This window comes from Urocitellus parryii, chromosome 1 (genome assembly GCF_045843805.1).
Source record: "Urocitellus parryii isolate mUroPar1 chromosome 1, mUroPar1.hap1, whole genome shotgun sequence".
Taxonomy (NCBI): domain Eukaryota; kingdom Metazoa; phylum Chordata; class Mammalia; order Rodentia; family Sciuridae; genus Urocitellus; species Urocitellus parryii.
The window spans coordinates 206475672-206501387 of NC_135531.1; the positions used below are offsets into that span (position 1 = coordinate 206475672).

General features: G+C 37.6%; 1 protein-coding gene and 1 non-coding gene across 2 annotated transcripts in view; one reads left to right on the top strand and one right to left on the bottom strand.

Annotated features, from left to right (window-relative positions):
• Window positions 1-5089: 5089 nt before the first annotated feature.
• Window positions 5090-25716, top strand: part of Rif1 (replication timing regulatory factor 1) — a 56754-nt gene continuing 36127 nt past the window's right edge. Inside the window, exons 1-13 of the mRNA XM_026388260.2 lie at window positions 5090-5185; window positions 5583-5696; window positions 6377-6455; window positions 8673-8769; window positions 10500-10627; window positions 10722-10816; window positions 12152-12341; window positions 14958-15050; window positions 18130-18268; window positions 20837-20988; window positions 23517-23628; window positions 24178-24351; window positions 24575-24685. Of these exons, the coding sequence (XP_026244045.2) occupies window positions 5593-5696; window positions 6377-6455; window positions 8673-8769; window positions 10500-10627; window positions 10722-10816; window positions 12152-12341; window positions 14958-15050; window positions 18130-18268; window positions 20837-20988; window positions 23517-23628; window positions 24178-24351; window positions 24575-24685 (1474 nt within the window). The 5' untranslated portion in view covers window positions 5090-5185; window positions 5583-5592. The remainder of the gene's footprint in view (window positions 5186-5582; window positions 5697-6376; window positions 6456-8672; window positions 8770-10499; window positions 10628-10721; window positions 10817-12151; window positions 12342-14957; window positions 15051-18129; window positions 18269-20836; window positions 20989-23516; window positions 23629-24177; window positions 24352-24574; window positions 24686-25716) is intronic.
• On the bottom strand, window positions 7574-7676 carry LOC113183380 (U6 spliceosomal RNA). The gene has a single exon (XR_003300865.1). It is a non-coding gene; the product is annotated as a U6 spliceosomal RNA (small nuclear RNA).

Genomic DNA, 25716 nt, shown 5'->3' on the forward strand with positions numbered 1-25716 from the left:
GTAGGAACTCTCTTCCCAGCTCAATGGAAAGAATGAAAGAATAAAACTGTTGGTCCAAATAAAGCTTTTGGTCTTAATGCAACTTGGTAACATTTTAAAGTATGTCTGACTGCAAGGGTAGCAAACCCATACTAACCCATACTAGTCATAAAACATGTAATTAGCTGTATATATTTATTGTGTATGAAATAATGATGGGATGAAATAATCTCTTTTATTTATTTATTTTTTGTGGTGCTGGGGATAGAACCTAGGGCATTGTGCATGAGAGGCAAGCACTCTACCAACTGAGCTATATCCCCAGCTTGGGATGAAATAATCTTAATTAAAAAAAAATTATCAGGGGCTGGGTGGGGTTGTGGTTCAGAGGTAGAGCACTTGCCTAGCATGCATGAGGCACTGAGTTCGATGCTCAGCACTATATAAAAATAAAATAAAGACATTTTATCCACCTATAACTAAAAAATATTTTTTTTAAAAAATTATCAGTTGTTGAGAAGTCTATCTGGGGATGCTTTCAGCAACACAGTTATTTTACAACAGTTACAACTAAAAACTAAAAAGGCCTCAATATATGACTTTTAAAAAGCCAGTAAAAATTATTATTATGCAGCTAACATTTCAAATGTCTCTCAGAACTTATACTCCACTTCTTCTTCTTCTTTCTTTTAAAATTTATTATTTAATATATTTTTAATACCTTTATTTTATTTTTATGTGGTATTGAGGATAAAAACCAGTGTCTCACATGTGCTAGGCAAGCACTCTACCAACCGAGCTACAGCCCCAGCCCTATTATTTAATATTTTATTGAGTAAAGAATCATTCTTGGGGGCTGGGGATGCGGCTCAAGCGGTAGTGCACTCGCCTGGCATGGCGGGGCGCTGGGTTCGATCCTCAGCACCAGATAAAAATAAAATAAAGATGTTGTGTCCACCGAAAACTAAAATATTTTTAAAAAAGAATCATTCTTGGGTTGGGTGCTGTGGTGCATGCCTATTATCCCAGCTAATTGGGAGGCTGAGGCAGGAGGATCATGAGTTCAAAGCAACCTCAGCAAAAGCAAGGCTCTAAGCAACTCAGGGAAACCCTGTCTCTAAATAAGATACAAAGATACAAAATAGGGCTAGGGATGTGGCTCAGAGACCAAGTGCCCCTGAGTTCAATCCTCCCCACCCCGACCCTTGCCCACAGAAAAAAGAAGGAAAAAGATAAATAGAACACAAATTTACATCATACTATGGGATTCAAAAGATATTTTTCCCATTATGTATAAATCATAGCAAACAAAGAAATAAAGTTCTCTCAAACTGCTGCAGTGTGGCATTTGTCAGCAGTGTACTATTTGCGTTTTTATTTTATTGCAAATTGACAAATTACAATTGTATATATTATTGGGTACAATGTGATGTTACAATTTATGAATGTGGATTAATAAAATCAAGCTAATGAACATATCCATCACCTCAAATACTTATCATTTTTTGTGATAAGAAATTTATTCTCCTAGAAAAGTTGAAGTGTACAATAAGCTATTATTATATTTGCCACACTGTATAATAGACCTGTTTCTGTTTTTCCTCTTTTGCAGTTCTAGCCTGTGCATGCAAGTGATCTACCACTAAGATAAACTCCCACTCCCTTTCCTTTTCTCTCTCTTTTTGGGATGTTTAGTAGAGATTTGAAAAACAAGAACGAAAACTTATTCCACACCCCCAGCCCTTTGTATTTTTTTTTTTATTTGAGACAGGTTCTGGTTAAATTGGCAGGACTAACCTCTAACTTATGATCCTCCTGTCTCAGCCTCCCTATTAGTTTGGATTACTGTTTTGTATCACTATGCCAAATAGGTTTTTTTGTTTTTGTTTTTTTTTTTTGTGTGTGTGTGTGTGTGTGGCTATTATGTGTAGTGCTGCAATAAGCATGAGAGTGGAGATGTCTTTTTTTTTTTTTTTTTTTTTAAAGAGAGTGAGAGAGGAGAGAGAGTGAGAGAGAGAGAGAGAGAGAGAGAGAGAGAGAGAGAGAATTTTTAATATTTATTTTTTAGTTCTCGGCGGACACAACATGCTTGTTGGTATGTGGTGCTGAGGATCGAACCCGGGCCGCACGCATGCCAGGCGAGCACGCTACCGCTGAGCCACATCTCCAGCCCTGGAGATGTCTTTTTGCCATACTGATTTCATTTCCTTTGGATATATACCCAGTGGTCATTGCAGGACCATATGGTAGTTCTATTTTTAACTTTTTGAGGAACCTCTATACTTTTCTCCATAATGGCTGTACTAATTTACATGCCTACCAATAGTTTGCAGTAATTCCTTTCTCTCAGTCAGGCACCATGCATGAGTCTAATCCCATCAACCCAGGAGGCTGTGGGAGAAGGATTGCAAGTTCAAGGTCAGCCTCAGCAATTTAGTAAGACACTGTGTCAAAATAAAAAAACTAAAAAGGTTAGGGATATAGCTCAAGGATAGAGCCTCCTAGTAGTCAATCTCCAGGACTGGGGAATAAACAAGACTCCCTTCTCTTTTTTCTCTACATCCTCACCCCTGTCCTTCAATACTTGGAATTGAGCCCCAGGGTGCTCTACCACTGAGCAACCTATTCAGCTCATTTTATTTTTTATTTTGTGACAGGATCTCAGTTGCACAGCCTGGATTTTAATTTGTGATCTTTCTGCTTCAGCCTCCTGAGTAGTTGGGATTAAAGGCCTGACCCAGGAGGCCTGGTGGAGGTCTATGGTAATTTGTATAAAAGTGAAGCATGGAGCTAACAATCAGGTTGGAAGGATGTGTGGAGAAGGGTGAAGGTGGGGGAGGGGATTTGTTTTGATTTAATAAACTCTTAGCAATTTAGATCAGATTGAGAAAATGACCAAACAGCAGGGAAGGGTATTCTTTGAGATTATAGGTTGAACTAAGCCCTCTGAGGTGCTGCTACTGCCAAAATCTATGACCTAACAATAATTAATTAATGTGATACTCATTTTAACAGATCTATAGAATGAGACCTGAGCATTTAAATTTCTATGGGAGGAATGTCCATCAGGGGATAGTAGGTGAGGGAGAGATTTTATACAAAGGAGTGGTTTTGATTGACCCTTCACTTTTGAAAAGAGGAATGTTCAAAACACATGAAATATTCAAAATCAGAAAATTTGAAGATCTGGTGGACTGTCCAAAACCTGTGGCTAAGCAATGTGGGGGAAAAGTGTGGTGATGAAAGAGAGCAGTGACCCAATCATAATAGTCTGGCATGTTATGCCAAGGCTTTAGAGATCCATACTATAATTGATGGAAATTGCTGGAGGATTTTTGGCACAGGAGTGAGGATTATAAAACAAAACATTTTAAACAGATCCAGAAACTATACTTTTGAAAAAGTCACAGCCCCTTCTTTAAAAATGAAAAACTTAAAGGGGAAAAGTGTACAAGCCCTACTCTTGTAGAATTTATATTCTAGCAAGGAGAGGCAGACTATAAATGATAGATACATAATATGAGTTAGTCATAAGTGCTACAAGGAATAAAGCAGAGTAAGGAATATAATGATTGGGAAAAGATACCTTTCTTAAGAGAAACTCAATGGTTCTTTTCACAATTCTCAAAGTCATCATAGACACAACAGTTACATTTTAACTAAAGTCTAAGTACCGCAAGCCTGTCCATACTTTTCATTTTCACTAATAACTTGTCCTTTTAAAACACATTCCTTTCTTACCAAAGCCCAGAAAAGGAGGACCAAATTTCCCTCTAAAGGATAATGGCTTCTCAAAGCTTTCTCAGCCTGTTTCCACCCAGTCTTTGCATTTCAGATTCACCATTTCACTTTTTTTTTTTTTTTTTTTTGGTACTGGGAATTGAACCCAAGGATGTTTAACCTCTGAGCCACATCTCCAGCCCTCTTAATTTTTTATTTTAAGACAGGGGCTCTCTAAATTCTGTAAGCTGGCTTTGAACTTGGGATCCTCCTGCCTCAGCGTCTTGAGGGCTGGGATTATAGGCGTGCCCCTCCATGCCCAGCTTTGTTCACCATTTTTAAGCCTTTCATTTGAAAGTTTCGCTCACTAGGCCTTATATGTTTCCCTCTCTCCCTCTCCCTCTGCCCTCATTTTTTCACTTAACAAATTATGTACTGAATGGTTGGTATGGCATAAATTTTGCTAAACACAAATAACAGAAAAGCAAAAAGCAACCTTGAGCTGTAGAGCTAATCCTTGAATTGTGTGTACTTGTGTGGGGGTGGGGGTGGCTCAGAAGCAAGGCCAGGAACACGTGATGCCAGAGTGGAAACATTGTGTTGCTCTCTGGGCCTTCGGTGCTCTATTTGAATCCTGCCGGCTGTGGGGAAAGCTCAGCCGCACAAGGAAAAGGGGAGCAAAATAGTAATAATAATAAGATCAACTTAAGGATTTACACTCCAAGTATGAAGCTCCTGCCAACCCCTACTCCAACAGAAGAATGCAAATCTTTGGGAATTACCTAAGTCAATAGAATCATCAAGTCGAAGGTCCGGGCCCGAAATTTGCACTTTAATAGCTCCTACCTCCAGGCCATTGTTATGTTCACTGAAAGCTTGAGGACGGTTGGCCTAGCTTCTCACGCTACACCTTGCACCAGTTATTGTTATTTGCCCTATTTTACAGAGAAGGAAATTGAGGTACAGAAAGGATAATTATATTCCTAAGGACAAACCCAACCAGGGGTTGAACCAAGACGTGCTTGAGATGCAACTCTTCATCTTACATTTAACAGTGCATTATGCCCTTTTGCTAAGTGATCTGCTCGTTAATATTTCAAACTTGGAGTTTGAGCACTTGGTCTGAAGTCTCACTCATTCGTCTGGTAAATTTGGGCCGAATTTACATTTTGAAAATGAAGTCCATTTCTTTGGATAAAACATCCCCACCTGAAGGTGACCTCAGGGGATGGGCGGGGTGGGGGAGCTGAGCAAAGAAGCGAGGCGATCGACGCCTCCGGCGCGCCGCTGCCTGTTGGATTGGCTCGAACCTCTCCCGCCAGGCCTGTCCTACTCCCGCGCGCTCCTGGGCCCGCCCCCGCCGCCATCTTGGTCCAGGAGGGAGCTTGTCGCACGCGTGAGTAAACTGCCCGAGTCGCCAAAGTCAGGCTTTGGCAGCCTGCAAGTGCAGCGGCGCAGTGGCGGAGAGGACGCTGTCCTGAACATTGTACGTAGGGCTAAGTATCCCGGGCGCGGTGGGAGGTCAAGGAAACCTTCGGCCTGGCGCAGCCTCTGCCCCCTCGCGGCGAGATGCCGCGCTCCCGGGTCTTCTCCCGCCCCTCCCCAACCCCCCGCGCGGTCTCCTCCCTCCGTTGAATGCTGCCCGGGAAAGTGGTGGCGGGAGCGGGCCCAGGCCCGAGCGCGGCGTGGGCCGCAGTGCGTGTTACTAGGCGGAGGAGGAGGTTAGGGCTCGGGTTTGGGCTCTAGAGGCCGGCGCTGTGGACACCGCGGAACTGCGAGTCCGGGAGCCCGTGTTAAGGTGTGAGCGCCGGATTCGCGCTGGGCCGCCGTGAGGCTCTTTGCGTTGGTCACTACATTTTTCTCCTTTTCCGGCCCGGCCTTAGGGTGGCCGACATGACGGCCCCAGGTCCGAGCCCTCTCGCGCCGCTGTTGGAGACACTGGAAGACTCTTCCGCCTCCCTGGGCGAGCAGACGGATGCCTACCTAACTTTGACCAGGTGAGGCCCGCTGGGGTGGGAGGCGCTTCGGTGGAGGTGGACGCAAGATGGTTGTTTGGGACTCGTAGAATGAGTGAATTCTTTTAGTCTCGTAAATAGGAGGACACCGGAGTCCGGGGATGAGTGGGGTGGAGGGGGACGTATATGCCAAGTGACGTTTCAGGGGCTGCTGCAGCGCTTAAGCTGTTTGGAATGAAGGAGACTGCACGCGAGTCTTGCAAGCAAAGGATTAAAGTTTCTGCTGGAAGTAGTTGGAGGAGTGGTTTTCAGTGCGAAAGTCCCTGCGAACTCCTGGTGTATCCCGAAATAACGACCCAGAATTTTTTTTTTTTTTTAATGGACCACTAGCCTGATTTTTGTTTCAGTTACATAATTCTTCAAAAGGAATTGCCTAAAGCTTTGTAAAGAATTTGATAAAATTGGTAAATTTGTACCTGGGATAGGGATTACGCTGCTGTCTTCACATGATGAAACTGTCAAAACTTGGGTACTCTGTGGAGGCAAAAGTCATTCTGATGTGTGTTCTCTCTTATTTCTGATGTGTGTTGCATCATATAGTATATATTCGTAAGCACCATAAGAATTGGGCCAGTTCATTTCTAAGCATTTATAGAGATACTGTTAGTTAGTGTCCAGTACTTTGTCTTTTGCCTAATCTCTTGTTCTATCTGCTTTTTAAGTCGGATGACTGGAGAAGAAGGAAAAGAAGTCATCATAGAAATTGAGAAAAATCTTCCTCGGCTGTACAAAGTTTTAAAGGTCTGTATCTACTGTTGAATAGTGTTTTGAGTGTTAAAAACCACCCAGCTGACCCATAAGAACTTTTCTAAAATAAAAGCAATGATGTTGGTTGGGTTAATGTACCTTTTTATTGATTAATATACTGTATATGAAGTGTTGGCCTCCTGCCTCAGCCTCCTGAGTAGGTGTGAAGACAGGCTATCATCGGATTGCCTGGCTCTTCATTACTTTACATCTTTCACAAGCTTTTTCTCACATTATTCTTCATACCTCGATGAGTTTACCTTTTCCTTTTTTCTTTTTGGCAGTTCTGAGGATCAAACATGGCCTCAACATACTATTTCTCATTCAGCTATACCTTCAGCCTCTAGTTTGCTCTATAATCTCCACTTTTGCAGATGGAGAAATTAGTTTGTCTAAGGTTTTCCATGGCCACTTGAACCCACAGCCTGAATTATCAATCTTATCTGATCAAAGCAGTGATCCGAGATTATTTAATCTCTTTTCATTCCTTTTGGGAATTTATTTATAAGTAAGGAATTCCAAAATAGTAATTGTCTCAGGTCTACTTTGTGAATAGCATTTGTAATTTATTTTCACTCACCCTCCATTTTTGCTATGTTAGAAACTGTTGCAGTTTTCTTTTTTGCTTGTTTACAGGGAGGTGGCATAGTTTAATGTCAAACTAAGAACATATGTTTTTGTCGTGGACTACTTAGGAGGCTTCCTGATTTTCCTTTCTTACTTAGCATTTAACTTTTTAATCCCCTTTCCCCTCCAACTCCCAGTACTGGGAATGGAACCCAGGGGCACTGTACCACTGAGCTACTGTCCTAGTCCTTTTAATTTTTTTGTTTTGAAACAGGATCTTGCTAATTTGCCCAGGCTGTTCATGAGCTTTTCCATCCTCCTGCCTCAGCCTCCCATGTGACTAAGATTATGGACTTTCCTCATCAGCCACCAGCCCAGCAACTGTTTCATTTTAAAAATAAGAAAATTAGCCAGGTGTGGAGCCTGCCCTCCAATTTGGAATTCTCCTGCCTCAGCCTCCTGAGTAGCTAGAATTACAGGCATGCACTATCAGCCTCAGCAGTATTATTTTATCTTATTTTTTTTAATTCTCTAAAGGATTTTTTAAAAATATGGAATTCTTCATGAATTTGACTATCATCCATTCATAGGGACCAAGCTGATCTTCTCTGTGTTCCAATTTTTTTTCTTGTATATTGGGGATGGAACCCATAGGTGTTCTACCATTGATTTATACTCTGCTTTTTATTTTGTGACAAAATGTCACAAAGTTACTGAGGCTAGGCCTCTAATTTGTGATCATATGCCTCAGCCTCAATTGGCTGGGATTATGGGCATGTGTTAGCATACCTGGATTTGTTCCAATTTTTACTATGTATGCTGCCAAAGCGAACATGGAAATAGTATTATTAAGTAACATTAACTTCGATACTTCATTTTTCTTCGTTATTACATTTCACATTCTAGCAGTATATTTGATGTGAAGACATGCATCTTCATGTGTTTAATTTTTGAAAGCATGGAATCGGACCCTGTTGCATGCATTTTGAGTCAAGTTGCACTGTTTTTAAGTAGAGTTTGTATGTAAAGTTGCTAATGAATTATTTGGAAGCAAGTGGAAGATTAGGACAATTAGTAGAAGGTATCTATGTAAGTTAAGCAACCAAACAATAATTAAATTTCTTCAAAATAGGAACCATAGTAGATAGATAAAATGTTTGTGTTCTTGTTCAGAATTCTGCTAGATTTGTCTTAAGAACTCAACATTCTTGAAGATAAGGCAGACCTTTATTGAGCTAGAAATATAACTCAGTGGTAGAATGCTTGCCTAGCATGTTAATTGTGGATTCAGTCCTCAGAATTGCAAAACATCAATAAAAAAGACAACACAGTTAAGGAACATCATAAACCTTATTTGTTATCTGAACAGGTGCTCAGTTGCTGAGGGTCTTGCTAAGTTACTGAGGCTGGCCTTACATTTGAGGTCCTCCTGCCTTAGCCTTAAGTCCACGGGATTATGGGCATGCACCACCTAATTGGGTTATAGTTGACTTTCTGATCATATGTTCTTACCTGCTCTGAGAATTTTGTTGATTGATTAGATCAAAATGTTATGAGCTTGCTTGTTTTGTTATTGACTTTTGATTTCTACAAATTTATTTACAGTTGTACTTATTTGTGATAAATGTGATTTTCTTTTGGTAGAGTCATATTTCCAGTCAAAACTCAGAACTGTGTAGTGCTGCTCTACAGGCCTTGGGGTTTTGCTTATATAATCCCAAAATTACTTCAGGATTATCAGGTAGATAATTATGACTATTAATATTTTTAAATTTTTAAATGTAACTTTATAAAAGTATTGTTATCACTGAGTTAGTTTCATAATTTGTAGTTTAGGATTTGCTTCCAAGAAATGTTTGGATCTCTTCATCACCCATACATAGTTCTAAATTTGATAGATTGAAATCTGCTGTAGAAAATAAAGATGCTTAAACATAATTGCATACTGAGGGTACAACTCTGAATTGGCCAGGGTCCTGGGTTCAATTCCCTAGCACAGAATAAATATGATTGATGTAAAAACCTTTTTTTTTTTTTTTTTTTTGGTACCAGGGTTTGAACTGGGGCGGGCTCGACCACTGAACCACATCCCCAGCCCTATTTTGTATTTTATTTAGAGACAGGGTCTCTCACGGAGTTGGTTAGCACCTGGCTTTGGCTGAGGTTGCCTTTGAACTCGGGACCCTCTAGCCTCAGGTTTCCAAGCTGCTGGGATTACAGGTGTGTGCCACTGTGCTTGGCTAAAAACAGAAACTTTAATAAAACATGGCTGTCTTTGGAAGTTAATAACTTATCTGATTGTTTTATTTAGGTGTATACACTAAGGAACATGTTTACTTGGAAGTTTCTTTCATACTAGTGTGAAATGTAGTATAACTGTGAACTAAAAGTGGTAGTGAAAACCCAGAACCTGATGCTTTCCAAGTTCCAAGTAGCCTAAACTGTTGTTGTTTAACTAAGTAGTTTGCTACCCTAGAGGAAAGCTGGGAAGTGATTTTTTTTTTTTTTTTTGGTACCAGACCACTTCTAGACTACTGAGCCACATCTCCAGCCCTATTGTATTTTATTTAGAGACAGGGTCTCACTGAGTTGCTTAGTGCCTTGCCATTGCTGAGGTTGGCTTTGAACCTGCGATCCACCTGTCTTGGCCTCCCAAGCCCCTGGGAATATAGGCATGTTCCTGGCTAGGAAGTGATCTTTAGAGAGAAGAAATTAGGAATAGGTAATAAGGATCAGAAAGTTGTTACCATTTGTTTTTCTGAGGAAGTGGGGTTACTTCCAGCTTTGTTTTGTACTGGGGATTGAACCTAGGGACACTTAACCACTGAGCCACATCCCCAGCCCGTTTTATGTTTTATTGGAGACAGGACCTCGCTGAGTTGCTGAGGGCAGTTTTGAACTTGTGATCCTCTTGCCTCAGCCTCCCGAGCTGCTGGGATAACAGGAATGCGCCACCACACCTAGCATCACCAGCCCTTTTTATTTTCTCTTTGAAGACAGAGTCTTGCTAAATTGCCAGGATTATAGAGCAGTGCCACCACACACAGCCCTGCTTATTCTTTTTTTATGTATAGAAGTGTTAGCACCCTAGAGTACGAGTTGTTCATCTTGGAGCAGAAGTGTGAGGTTATAATATCTTGCTAAACATTGCATATACCTAGTAATGATACCCGTGGTTATTTTTGTGTGAACTATCTGCTTTGGAGTTCAGTGCTTTGTTTTCTCTGAATATGATAACTTCGATCTGGATTTAGGGTTTGGGAAGTTTGATATCAGTAGTGGTTCCTTGATCCTTCTCTGAATATGTATTTAGTTTTTTTGACTTAAGAGTATTTTTCTTTACTTTTATATTTGAAATTTTAAGATTGGGGCTGCAGATGTAACTTGGTGGTCTAGGCTGGTTTCAATTCCTAGTACCACAGAAGAAAAGATTGTATACTGTTCCTATAATTAAAACTACTTGCTTTTCAGAGGCAAATATTCAAGAATTGCTTTCAAAATTGAATAATATTGTTAAGAATTCAGACAAAAATGTATGCACCAGGGCACTTTGGGTAATATCCAAACAGACGTTCCCCACTGAAGTTGTTGGAAAAGTGGTGAGTACAGTTTTTCTACGTCTTCTCTACATCTACATGCCAGCAAAACAGTTCTGTTTTATTTGATTTGTATATATTTGGTTCTGTCTTTTAGGTATCCAGTATAATTGACTCATTAGAAATAGTATTTAATAAAGGAGAGATACATTCTGCCGTTGTTGATTTTGAAGCATTAAATGTTATCATAAGGTATGCAGTTTGGATGCAATTCACATTAGAATACTGTTTCTATAAATTTAGAATTTATTTCAACGATTGAACTTTCTGAGATTCAAATATGAAATCGACAGTTAAAGAATGGGGGCGTGTCTTTACTGAAAGTCTTAAAAGTAAAGTCTTGTTCATAATAAAGTTTTTAAAAATTTTAAAGTTTTTAAAAGTTTTTAAAATCTCTTAAAGGGTTTAAAAAATAATACAACCTTGTAAGTGGGCTGGAAAAGGGTATTTATGAAGGCAGTCATGTTGTCTAGCATGGAGCAGGAAAGTCCCTTCTACTTGCCCTTCCCTAGTCTTTTTTTTTTTTTTTTTTTTGTAGTGGTAAGGATTGAACTCAGGCCTTACGCATGCAAGGCAAGCACTCTACCAACTGGGCTATATCCCCAGCCCCCAGCCCTACTTTTTAACAGACATGTGGCACAAACTCTTGACTTGTTTTTTCATTCTTTGTTTTCTTTAGTTTTTGAGCTGTTTGTTTTAATTTCACCTTCTGGTCCTGTGGTTAATGATCATATTATAGTCTGGTTCCTTGGCTCCCTTTTAAAAACAGTACAGGGCTGAGGTTGTGGCTTAGTTGTAGAGTGCTTGCTTAGCGTGTGTGAGGCACTGGATTCAATTCTCAGCAACACACACATCCTCACAATAAAAGTTATCATGTCCATCTACAACTAAAAATATTAAGAAACAACAATAACAACGCCAGGGATGGAGCTTTATGGTAGAGTGCTTGTTTAGGACGTAGGAGGCCCTGGGTTAAATCCTGCCACAAAAACAGAATTTTTACATAAAAAGTAAAGCAGTATACAAATTAGCAAGAAAAATTTGATCTTTATTTTACCACATAGTTGTTGCTACTTCATTAGTATACACTAGTGTATATTCATGAATATTTTATGCATTCTAATCTTGCACCAAAGACTGAGTTCAGTAATAAATGATTTTTGTGTGTGTGTGTATGTGCGTGTGTGTGTGTGCGCGCGTGCGCGCGCTCTGGGGGTCAAACCCAGGGATTTGTGCATGTAAAGCAAGTACTCTACCATCTGAGCTATATCCCTAGCCTATAATAAGTGACTTTTAAGTGATAACTGACTTTTTTTCCCTTAAAAAAACAAAAATAAAAACAAAAAAACTTATTGGTTGTACCTCAATTTTTTCCAAAAAAGAAAAAAAATTGGTGGCAGCAAATCTGTGATACAGTATTTTTCTAGGTGAATTTATGTATGCATTCTAAATTATGCTGTTTATTTTTCCTGCTAGATTAGACTAAAAAAGTGAATTCAAGCTAACTTATTGATTTCTCCTTTATAGGCTAATTGAACAAGCTCCAGTTCAAATGGGAGAAGAGTCAGTGAGATGGGCAAAATTGGTCATACCTTTAGTGGCTCATTCAGCACAGAAGGTTCATTTGAGGGGAGCCACTGCTCTGGAGATGGGAATGCCATTGTTGCTTCAGAAACAACAAGAAATAGCATCTATTACAGAGCAGCTTATGACTACTGTAAGCATTAAGTTACTTAAGAATTTTCTAAATACTGTATTAAAAGTTTCTTTGCTAAGCTTGAAATTCAGTTTCAGTTTGAAATCAAATTCAGCTAAGCTCATTGATTTAATTGCACTGTGATCTAGGAGTTTAGCATTGAATTAAAACAAAGAGTTGCGGGCTGGGGATGTGGCTCAAGCGGTAGCACGCTCGCCTGGCATGCGTGCGGCCCGGGTTAGATCCTCAGCACCACATACCAACAAAGATGTTGTGTCCGCCGAGAACTAAAAAATAAATATTAAAAATTCTCTCTCTCTCACTCTCTCACTCTCTCACTCTCTTAAAACAAAACAAAACAAAAAAAACCAAAGAGTTGCTTAAGTTAGTGTAGACCAATTATACATAACAGTACAGAAATGAACTGTCTATTCATTTTTAATACACTGTAGATATTTTATCCCATCCTCAATGTATGTTGAATAGAAAGTGATTGCATTTCTCCCATCCTCTAACCAGACCCCTGCTTGGTTTCTGAGATCAGACATCCAGGCACTTTCAGGGTGGTAAGGCTGTACATAAGGGATTATATTTCTTTTCTTTTTTTAATATCTGTTTTCCATTTGTAGTTGGACACAATACCTTTATTTAATTTATTTTTATGTGATGCGTGCTAAGTGAGTGCTCTACGGCTAAGCCACAGTGTCGCTAAGCCAAAACCCCAGCCTCCCCCCCCCAACAAGGGATTATATTTCTAAATAAGGGAGAGCAGTACCCAATTCAGTGTTATTTTTGAGTTATTATATAATTCCAGTAGTTAAGAATTTTCATGCATGTAAGCTCATCTAGTCCATATAATTTCCTAGCTGGTTATTACTTTCCTCAAGTCTTAGGCTTACCAACATTTGTTCTTGTAAACATCTTTTAGCATCTATATGCATTGCATTACTGTTGACTATAGTTGTAAACAAAAGGCTTATAGAACTTGTTTTCTAATGAGAAATGAGGGAGGCACATAATGTATTAAGTGAAGATCACTATGGAGGATAGAATAACAGGGACAGGCTGAAGTTTGCCATCAAAGAGAAATGGTGAGGTGGTCAGGGAAGGTAAAAATTAGGACATTGGAGCTGTGATTTGAAGACAGTATAGGAGTTAGCCATGTGGATAATATAGGGTAAGCTCATTGTGAGCAAGAAAACCATGAGTGCAGAGGGCCATTCTCGTTGCAGGGAATGGTGGTACACATCTATAATCAAAGCTACTGGAGAAGTTGAGGCAGGAGGATTCCAAGTTTGAGGCCTGTCTAGGCAACTTAAAAAGACCCTGTCTCAAAACAAGTTTATATTTATATATATATATATTTTTTTGTTTAAGGGGCCCGGGGGTGTAACTGTTAAGAATGTCCCTGGATTCAGTCCCTTGTCTGGCAAAAGAAAGGGGAGGATCCCATTCTGCTCTTACATTGTGTACCAACTTGGTGTTCAGCGAACACTTGGCAGTATGACAGAAGTGAGAATTATGAGGTTGAGAAGAGTGGAAGATATTGTTAGAGAAACAGAGGACCTAATCACACAGGTCCTTGGGACCATAGTAAAGATGCAATTTTTACTCTGGATTATAAGGAAAGTCATATTTGAATGTTTTGAGCTTCCAAGTATTATATACTGATTTGAATTTTAAAGTGATTATTCTGGCTCTGTTGAGAACAGGCTTGGGAGATGATAGAGCAGGAGCAGGAAGATTAAAGTTTAATAAAATAGTATCTTTAAGAATTGTTTTGTCAGGCACAGTGGTGCATGCCTGTAATCCTAGCAGCTCAGGAAGATCACAAGTTCAAAGCCAGCTTTAGCAACATAGCGAGGCACTTAGCAACTCAGGGAGACTCTGTCTCAAAAAAAAAGTGGGGGTCCCTGGGGTTGTGGTTCAGTGGTTAAGCAGCCCTGGTATCAAAAAAAGAGAATTGTTTTGTTCTCATAAATTTATTCATCTTCAGTACCCTATGTACAGCTTTATAAATAAATTTGAAGTAAGATTTTCTCATGGGCTGGGGATGTGGCTCAAGCGGTAACGCGCTCGACTGGCATACGCGGGGCGCTAGGTTCGATCCTCAGCACCACATAAAAATAGAATAAAGATGTTGTGTCCACCAAAAACTAAAAAATAAATACTAAAAAAAAGATTTTCTCATATTGTTTATGATACTGTGAAAGTTTTTTTGCTTTTTTAAGTTTCTAGTGTGAGAAAACTAATACACTATCATTTGAACTCTAATGATGTACAGGCTGAAGTTTTTAGGAGAAAGTTTTTCTACCAGTATATTGGTGGAAATTAAGTGTGATTGATGAATGATGAGAAGGCCTGATGTGTGATAGACAAGCATAGCTAAGTAAATGTTAATGATAGAATTTAGATTTTGGCATTTAGATATTTATGGTAAAACATTTTCGGGTTTGGTATATTTTCTAAATTTTTCCTTTTGGGTTTTTTTTGGGGGGGAGGTAATAAGGGTACTTTATTGTGGCAAAGATTATTTGGCTGATAATCAAGTATTAGAAATTATTTCTAGGCTTTGATATTGGATTATTTTTTCCTTTTGAAGAGACTATTTGGTAAATATTTCGCTTTTACTTACAGAAATTAATTTCAGAACTCCAAAAGCTATTTATGAGTAAAAATGAGACCTACGTGTTAAAATTGTGGCCTTTGTTTGTCAAACTTCTTGGAAAGGTAAGTGTCAGAGTTAGGTGAACAGTTCACAATTTTTATATGCCAGACCTTTTCATTTAAACTTTCTTTAGTTCAGTCCATTCTCAGAGTTTGTTTTCCTTATTTGCAAATTTGCCTGCTCACTAGAACTTGTATGTAAACTCCATATCAGTACTTTTGTAGCTTTCTCATAATTTGTAAACATGTAGAATGGGAAAGGATTTGAGTCACCCAGTGTGCATGTTCTCAGCCAAAGTTCAACAAGGTTATACCCTGTCTTCCCCCCAGTTCCCCGGGTAGGGATTGAATCTAGGGATGCTTTACTTCTGAAGCACATCCCTAACCCTTTATATATATTTTAGTGTTCCTGAGCATGAACTTTTGTGTTTTTTTTTTTTTTTTTTTTAGTGTTCCTAAGCACAGGAAGGCTGTGATGTGCCTTATGAAGAAATACTCATGTGTTAAATAAGCTTTATTCTAACATAAGTTACAATGCTATTGGCTTTCATTTCAATGCTAGGAAATCAATAATAGATATTAAGTAAGGGAATTAGTATATATTGAGTAAGGTACCTTTACATGAAGAAATACATAAAACAAGATTATATATTAAATAGTTGATGCAAGTTCTGAGACCAGAGAATTTGCTCAGAAAAACCCAACTCTGTATTTTCTTTTAATAGTGATGGCTGATTTTTTCTATTTCTTTCTTTTTTTTTTTTTTTAATGGTACTGGGAATGGAACCCAGGGTCTCATGAATGTCAGACAAATGCTGAATCATTGAACCACATCCCCAGCCCTTTTTTTTTTCTGTGTTCAAAGTGACTATACAATATGAATACTGTGAATAATGAAAATCAAGTGTTAATTAAAGCCAATTCTTTGGGCAGGGTTGCCTTTTTTATTGTGTTAATACACAGTTATTTTAAGTGTTTGTAAGTATACAAATATAGTGTTACATAAGCATTAACAACTATACCCAAAATTTTTTCTTCATCCACAATAAAAACTACCCATTAAGCAATAACTGCCACCTCTCTACCTGTTAACCTCTATTCTACTTTCTATGAATTTGCTATTCTGGGTACCTGATATATGTAGAACCATACATTTGCTCTTCTGTGCCTGCCTTATTTTACTAAGTATAATGTTTGTAGGATCCATTCACGTTGCAGCATATTTGAAAATGTCATTTGTTCTTACGGCAGAATAATATTCTGTTGTTATGTATTTACCACATTTTGTTAATCTGTCTGCTCATGTGGGTGGACATTTGGAGTTTTTCTCCCTTTTGTCTATAATGAACAATGTTGTTGTAAACACGATTGTAGAAAATATCTATTGGTGACCAAGTTCTTGAATTTTTTTTAAAAGAGTAGAATTACTGGTTCATGTGGAAGTTCTATGCTGAAATTTTTTAAAAACTGCTAAGCTTTTCTACAGCAGGTGTATTATTTTACATCATGACCAATAGGACGGATGCTCTAGGATTTTAGGTACATACCATCTTCTCCAGCACTTTCCTTTTTTGTGTCATAATGGTCATGCACATGGATATGAGGTAGTATCTCACTATAGTGTTGGTTTGTATTTCTATTTTTGATCTGTATATGGGTTTTATTTATTTTATTTATTTTTGTCTTTTGTTTTGTATTTGAAGAATTGCCCATTCAAGTCCTATGCCCATTTTTGAGTTGGATTGTCTTTTGTTCTTAATATATTCTCAGTGTTAATCTGATTTGCCAAGTATTTTCTTCCATTATAGAGGTTTTCTTTATTCTTTTTTGGGGGCGCGGAAAGTGGAGTATCTGGAATTGAACTCAGGTGCTTACCACTGAGCCATATTCCCACCACGTTTTATTTTGAGACAGGATCTTGCCAAGTTGCTGAGGCTGGCCTCAAACGTGATCTTCCTGCCTTAGCCTACAGGGTTGCTGGAAATATAGGGGTGTACCACCAAACCTGGCATCTTTTTGATTTTTTGATAATGTCTTTTGGACAAATGTGTATGTAGTGCTGGGATTGAACCCAGGATATCATTACCTGCTAAGTGCACACTGTACCATTGAGCTTTTCCCCCCATCCCACCTTTACACAAACATTTAAGTTTGATGAAGTTTTTTATGGTCTTTTGTTTTCAAAGCCATATTCATGAAGTTACTGTTAAATCCAATGTCAAATCTTATGTTTTCTTCTTTTGCAAGCATGTACTGGGGATTAAACCCAGGGGCAATTTACCTCTAAGCTATATTCCCAGTCGTCTTTATTTTTTAGATAGATTTTCACTAAGTTGCTGAGAGTCTTACTAAGTTGGTGAAGCTGGCTTTGAACTTATTCTCCTCCACAGCTTCCTGAGTTGTTGAGATTACAGGTGTGCACCACCATGCCCAGCATCTTCTTTTAAGAATTACTTCTTGCCAAGTGCCATGGCGCATACATATAATCCCAGCAGCTCTGGAGGCTGAGGCAGGAGGATCCAGGGTTGAGCATCCCTAATCTGAATTATTCCATAATTGGAAAACTTTTATGTCCTCACTTGGCACAACTAGTGGAAAATTTCTGACCTCATGTAACAATTCCCTGTCAGAACATCGGTGGACTAAAAATATTGAATAAAATTACTTTAGACTATGTGTGTATGGGACAAATGAATTTTGTGTTCTCTTCCCAAGATAATCTTTTGATGTATATGTAAATCTTCTAAAACCTGAAATACTCCTGGTCCCAAGCATTTCCATTATGGGGTACTCAACCTGTACCTATTTTCTTTGATATTGTATTGCATTGATAAAATTTGGAATTTATCTACCTTCCTAATTTTCTCTGTAGTGGAAGTATTCTGTATTATGTGTTATATACTTTATTTGAATTTTGTATTTTTTTTGTAATCTTGAATTTTGAAAGCATACTCACTGTTCAATATTTTCTGTGAACTCAAATTCCTAAGAGTTGACATCTATTTTATGTTTTGAAGGTAATGTATTTTGTCTCCTAAGGACATATATTAAGTTGAATGAATAAATGAATGAAAACAGTGCCCATAATTATTTTGTTTCATTCAGATAAACAAGTTTTTAATGTTTCTTTTTTTTTTTTTAGACTTTGCATCGAAGTGGAAGTTTCATCAATTCTTTGTTACATTTGGAGGAACTGGGATTTCGTAGCGGAACACCCATGATTAAAAAAATAGCTTTTATTGCATGGAAGAGCTTAATAGATAATTTTGCCTTAAATCCAGGTACTCAAAGTTTTTTGATTTTTCTACTGGGCATTGTGGCACACACCTATAGTCCCAGCAACCCTGGGGGCTGAGGTACAAGTTCAAGGCCAGCTTCTATAATTAGGGAAGCCCTCAGCAATGTAGGGAGAACCTGTTTCAAATGGGAGTGGTGCTGGGCATGGTGATGCATGCCTATAATCCTAGTGGCTCTGGAGACTGAGACAGGAGGATCTTGAGTTCAAAGCCAGCCTCAGCAAAAGCGAGGTGCTAAGCAACTCAGTAAGACCCTGTCTCCAAATGAAATACAAAATAGGGCTGCGGATGTGGCTCAGTGGTCAAGTGCCCCTGAGTTCAACCCCCAGTACCAAAAAAAAAGGGGGGGGGACTGGGCATGTAGCTGTGGTAAAGTGCCCTGGGTTCAGTTCGCAGGTCTAAAATAATAAAAATTTTTATTTTTCATTGAATTACTTTTAAGCAAGATTAAACAAGTTTTTCTCATTATGTCAAAACTTAGGTATTTATTGACTTTATCATAAGGGAATAGGAAGCGATGATAGCCGTGAAATACCAGTTACTAAGCTTTTTTCTATCATTTCTAGACAAGTCCCAAATAGTGGGTTAGCATTAATATATGAAACTGATTTCTTTGAACTTATAACCTTATTGTGCAATGGAGTTGTTTGATGTATTTTTTGAAATACTTTTTATATCTTTATTTTTATGTGGTGCTGAGGATCAAACCCAGTCACATGCTAGGCAAGCACTTTGCCTCTGAGCTACACCTTCAATCCTGATGTATGTTTATGAGGAAGAGTATTTGGCCCAAAAGTGGGTCCGAATGAGTACTTAAGTAGGTGACATTTAATCTTAGATTTAATTAGTACTATGTTTATAAGATCTACTAGGTAATGTTATTTTTATCCTGATTTTCCCTGTCAGAGACCACTAATCCTTTTCTTTCCATATTTCTATATTTCATAAGGTGATTATTTGCATTACTAGTTATATTTATTTAAAATATTGAATTTTTTTTTTTTTAATCCTGAGGCAAGAGGATTGCAGGTGGAGGCCAGCTTAGGCAATTTAGTAAGACCCTATCTCAAAATAACAACAAAAAGTGCCAGTAATGTAGCTTAGTGTAGAGTGCTTGCCTAGCATGTGTTATGCCCTGGATTTGTACCATCCCCAGTGAAAAAAGGATCAAAGTATATTTTGTGGCACTTTTTTTTTTAATATTAAAAATGAAATCCTTATTAACTGACCATTATTTAGGTATAGCTAGTTATGTACCCAGCAGTATGAGGCAGTTTTGGGGGATTAAAATCTTTTAGAATTATACTTGGAGCCCCTTTCATGGACAAAAGGATTCAGAAAGGAAAGTGTCCTGGACTGGAGAACTTGTGTTCTGCAGAGATTAGAGTTGATTTTCTTTATTTGTCCTCATGTTAGGGATTTAACTCAGGGGTACTCTATCACTAAGTTATACCCCCAGCCTTTTAATTTATTATTTTGTGATGGTCTCACTAAATTTTACAGGCTGACCTCACAATTGTGATCCTGTACCTTATTGTGAGTTGCTGGGATTATAGGTGATTAACTTCATTTTCTTGTAGAAGTGTTAGTTGAAATGTCTGTATGACAGAGCAGTTTTAAGAAACATTGATGAAAACTATTCCACCAAATACATGACCTTTTAACAAGGTACTTGAGCACATATTACTTAAATGTTTTAATGTATATATCCCTGGTCCAACTTACATATATATTTCTATTTAAACAACCAGAATTCACTTGTATGCTGAATTTTAACAATCTGATTGTTGTTAAGGTAAGGTAGATCTGAATCTAATTCTGTTTAGGTTTCTAAAACATAATCAGTGGCCCTAGCAATGTGGGTTTTTTTTTTTTTTGTGTGTGTGTGTGTGTGTGTGTGTGTGTGGTACTGGGGATTCAGCTCAGGGGAGCCTTATATCCTCAGTACTTTTTTCTTTTCCTTTTTTTCAATTTTTGAGCCACAGTCTAAGTTGCTCAGAGTAGCCTTGAACTCCTGGCTAAACCTCCGTATTCACTGGGATTTTATAGGCATGCACCATCACACAGGGTTGCCAACAATGTTTATAATAGTTATTAGTTGATTAAAAGAATGATATCCTCTTTTAACATAATGTAAAAAATGCCTCTATTTCTTTGTTAAATGGATGTAATGCTAACATAGGACTGCTTTTCAATTTTGGCATTTTGCATAGGTTCATATGTTGCTGGGGGTGTCTGCTGTGTTTTAGGAAGTTTGGCAACATCCTAGATTTCAGCCCACTCGATACTAATAACATCCCTCCAGTTGTGATAACCAAAAATACTGTAGACATTATTGGGAAAATCATCCAACACACGGTATCTAATAGACCTTGCTTGTTCATATTAATTGGTTTTAGTCCAGCTTACTGAGTTTTATAGGAATACAAATTTTGGATACAGCAAGAAAATCTGTTTTATTTTTTAAACATGTTGTCTTGCTGTGGAAAAAAGAGACTTACATACTTTATTATTGAAGTTTAATATTCACCTCTGTGCTTATTTTCTTTTAAGATATTCTGTGTAGTGCAAAAAGACTCAAGTTGTTAATGCAGCCTTTGAGTTCCATCCATGTGAGAACAGAAACTCTAGCATTAACAAAGCTAGAAGTCTGGTGGTATTTACTGATGAGACTTGGACCTCATCTCCCTGCAAATTTTGAACAGGTAATATTACACGTGTTAAATGCCACTGTTTTTTTTTTTTTTAATTAATGTGTTCTTCAGATCTTTCCAGTCTAATCTTTTTGTGTTGTTTTTGCTATATATTAGTAGACTAATATATTTTCCCCCCCTTAGCTCAGAACTTTATGGTCATTTTCTCCAAAGGGTGTTCTCCAATGGCCTGAAATGGAGCCCTGTAAGACTTGTTGGTCAGCAAACACAATATCTCTTCTTATTCTAGAAGTATTGATTTTAAGATGGATCTCACCTGCAGCCCCCCAAGAGGATTTTTGACATCAGTGAAATGTTAGTCAAGTGCTCTACTGGATAGATAAAAAGTTGGCTCAGTTATTTGTTTTTAGTTATCCTTTGTCTAGGCTACATAGTTATAATCACTCATTTAATTTGGTTATAGGGGTTTTTTTTAATATAAAATCCTTTTGTTTTCAATATACTTTTTAGATATTGATGGACCTTTTATTTTATTCATTTATTTATATGTGATGCTGAGAATGGAACCCAGTGCTTTATGCAGGCTAGGCAAGTGCTCTACCACTGAGCCACAACACCAGCCCTGATGATAAGTTTTTAAAATGATATTACAAGCTTGGCATGGTGGTGCATGCCTGTGATCTCAGCAGCTTGGGAGCATCCTCAGGATTGAGAGTTCAAAGCCAGCCTCAGCAACAGTGAGGTGCTTAGCAACTCAGTGAGACCCTGTCTCTAAATAAAAATACAAAGTAGGGGGCTAGGGATGTGGCTCAAGTGGTAGCGCGCTCGCCTGGCATGCATGTGGCCCGGGTTGAATCCTCAGCACCTCATATACAAACAAAGATGTTGTGTCTGCCGAAAACTGAAAAATAAATATTAAAAAATTCTCTCTCTCTCCCTCCCTTCTCTAAAAAAAAAAAAAAAAATACAAAATAGGGCTGTGGCTCAGTGGTTGAGTGTACCTGAGTTCAATCTCCAGTACCAAAAATTTAAAAAAAGATACTACAAATCCCTTTGTATTTTAATATCTCTCCTAACATTTAGATAGTAAATTTAATGTTGTCTATATTCTCCCACCCCCTATGGTGAGGTTGAACCCAGGGGTCCTCTACCACTGAGCTACATCCCTAGCTTTTTTTTTTTTTTTTTTTTTAATTTCTCTCTGTTTATTTATTTGAGACAGTGTCTTGCTAAATTGTCCTAGCTGACTTTGAACTTGGAGTCCTCCTGCCTTTTGGCCTTCCAGGCAGCTGGGATTTCAGTCTTAGGCCACCATGTCTGGCCTAAATTTTTTTTTTTTTTTTTTTTTTTTTTTATAAAGAGAGAGAGAGAGAATTTTTAATATTTATTTTTTAGTTCTCGGCGGACACAACTTTGTTGGTATGTGGTGCTGAGGATCGAACCCGGGCCGCACGCATGCCAGGCGAGTGCGCTACCGCTTGAGCCACATCCCCAGCCCCTGGCCTAAATTTTTTAAAAAAACATTTCTATCCTTGTTTTCTCAATTTATTTAAAAAATAAAAAGGAGTAATTGTAGCCCGGTGTGGTGTTACATATCTATATCCTAGCTACTCAGGAGTCTGAGGCAGGAGGTTTGCAAGTTTGATGCCAGCTTGGATAATTTAATTAGTCCATGTCTCATAATAAAAAATAGAAAGGTTTAGGGATGTAGCACAGTGTTCAAGTGCTTTCCTACCATGTGTGAAGCCTTAGGTTTAATCCCCAGTACATGGGAGAAGGAAGTTATTTCTATGTAGCTTATTTATATGTAGTTATTTATATTTATATTAAATAGCTTAGTGGTAAAGTGCCCCTGGGTCCAATGTATAAATTTATATGTATAAATTTCTGTCTCAAATGTAGAACTGAAATATAAATACACATTTAGGGCAAATACAGGTTTAGAAAGATCTTATTTTCTTCAATTCTGGTTTTAAGTCTTTGTAAGAAAACTATCAATACAATTCAATACAGCTTGAGTTTCCCTTATCTGAAATGCGTAGGATCAAAAAGGAAGAATATTTCAGATTTTGAATTATTTTTATATACAGAATGAGGTATCTGAGGGTAGGACTCAAGTCTGAACATGAAATTTATTTCTTTTATGTTACATGGTATAGCTTGAAGATAGTTTTACACTATTTTTAGTGTTCTGGTGTTTGGACTGGCCCACCACTGAGACTAGTTTGGTATGAAATTTTCCAACATTGGTATCCTGGGGCTCAGAGTTCTGGCTTTTGGATGGAGCTTCTATAAATTTTTGAATTAGGGTGCTCAGTGTCCATATCAAAAGAATTAAAATTGCTCTAAATAGAAATTTATGTAAGGCTTTTAAAAATATGACACTCAAGGGCTGGGGTTGTGGCTCAGTGGTGGAGTGCTCACCTAGCACTTGCGAGGCCCTGGGTTTGATCCTCAGCACCATATAAAAATAAATAAATAAAATAAAGGTATTATGTCCAGGTACAACTAAAAAATAAATATTGAAAAAAATGACACTTGGTTTAAAGATATGTATTTATCCTTCTTTCACCCAATAGGTTTGTGTTCCTCTGATTCAGAGTACAATTAGCACTGATTCTTGTGTCTTACCTCAAGGCAATCGTATAGCTACTTCTCCAGGTTTAAGTCCTATGACTCCTGTACACAAAGGTAAGGAATAGACTTCCTTTTTTCTCTTTTTGAAAAGATTTTGAAGGCTTTTTTACTTAGTATCTTTCATATGAAGTGAAGTATTTTATCATTTTTTGATCTGTTATTAAATAAGACATTTTGTTTTTCTTTGTTAACTGATTACTGTGTTAAGTTGCAGAGTTGTGGTTGGAAAAGATGAATGTGCTTTACCTACAACTCAGGATAGCTAATAGAAAGTAACATAAAATTCCATGTTTTTTTCCATAGCAGAATCTCGGAGCTTTGGTTAAAAACAACAGATTTTTGCAGATAAAAGAAATGTGGCTTAGCGTACAACATAAACAGTTAATTGCTATTACTATTTTGTTAGGCATTGAGTGTTTTTCATATTTAAGTACCAGAAAGACCTATATATGCATAATTATAAGGTGTGGATTACTGCCTGAAATTTTAAGTTGTATTTGTTTTGAAAATTACATTGTAATGATATAAAGTACATGCATTTTGGTAGCTAATATAAAATAACCTTATATAAATGGACTTTTCTCTCTCTCTCTCTTTTTTAAGGTGCTTCCCCCTATGGAGTTCCTGGAACTCCACGCATGAACATGAGTTCAAATTTAGGTGGAATGGCCACAATCCCTTCCATTCAACTTTTGGGACTTGAAATGTTGCTTCATTTTTTGATGGGTCCAGAAGTATTGAGTTTTGCTAAGCAGCACAAACTTGTGTTGAGCTTAGGTATTTAATTATTTTTAAAATTATTTATTAAAACAATCCAGGACTTGCTGTATTGGTAAAGAAAGGTCTTATTTTTCTCCATAGCATAATGTAATTGTTTGTGAAATAAGTGCAAAGTGTTTTAGTAAAAATCACATCCATTCAGACCATCTAAAATTTTATATTGAGAATGCTGTCATATCTTTCGTTTTATATAATTATCTTTTTGTTCTTCTTGTTTTAGAGCCACTTGAACATCCATTAATCAGCAGCCCTTCATTTTTTTCCAAGCACGCACATACACTTATTACTGCCGTACATGATAGCTTTCTTGCAGTTGGAAAGGATGCTTCTGGTAAATATTTAAGAAAAAATTTTTTATTATTCAAATCTATGTTTTAAAAGAAAGTAAAATAGAGCCAGGAACAGCGGTTCTTGCTTGTAATTATAAGCAGCTTGGGAGGCTGAGGCAACACAATCAGAAGTTCAAGGCCAACCTGGACTTTGAGACCCGGTCTTCCAATTTAAGAAGAGAAAGGTTAGGGATATAACTTAGTGGTAAAATGCCCCTAGGTCCAATCCTCAGTACCAAGAAAAATAAAAGAAGGTAGAATGGTAAATATTCTATGTGGTACCTCTTATTAGTCAGATTGGGCACGGATACTTAATTGATTTAATCTTGAAAGCAGCCATTTTACAAATGAGGAAACTGAGCTGTTCAGATAATGTCAGTAACTTGGATAAAGTCACATAGCAGATAATAGGGCTATGATTTATGCCTAGGCTCTGTGGCTCTAACATGTAAATGAATGCATTTAAACCCCTGGGTCCATAGTCTAAATGTTTTAAAACATTTTAAAAATATTTTAAAAATTGAACGTATGGACAAGCACCAATGGACAGGCACAATGGTGTGTGCCAGTTTTCTAGCTACTATGGAAGCTGGGGCAGGAGGACTGCAAATTCCAGGCCAGCCTGGGACACTTATCAAGACTGTCTCAAAAAGTAAAAGGAGCTGGGAATGTATCTCAATGGTAGAGTACCCTGGGTTCAATCCCTGGTACTACCATAAAACAAAGAAGAATATTTTGCCATTTAGGTAATTGAAGAATGAATTATGTGTTTTTTTTCTCTATTGGTTTTCAAATATTCTTAGGATTCATTTTTTGTCCTTTCTTATTAGTTATAAGTCTTACAGAGAATTCAGAAAATAAGAGTTACCCTTATTTGTATGACTTGATGTTTAAAATGTTATAGCTTTATAAATTTGTTGTAATGAATATTATAAGGGAATTATGATCACCTTGGTAAATACTGCTCAATTTATTTCTTCTGTTTTATATGGAAGAAAGGGAGAGCCTTTGTATTCATATATACACTATTAAA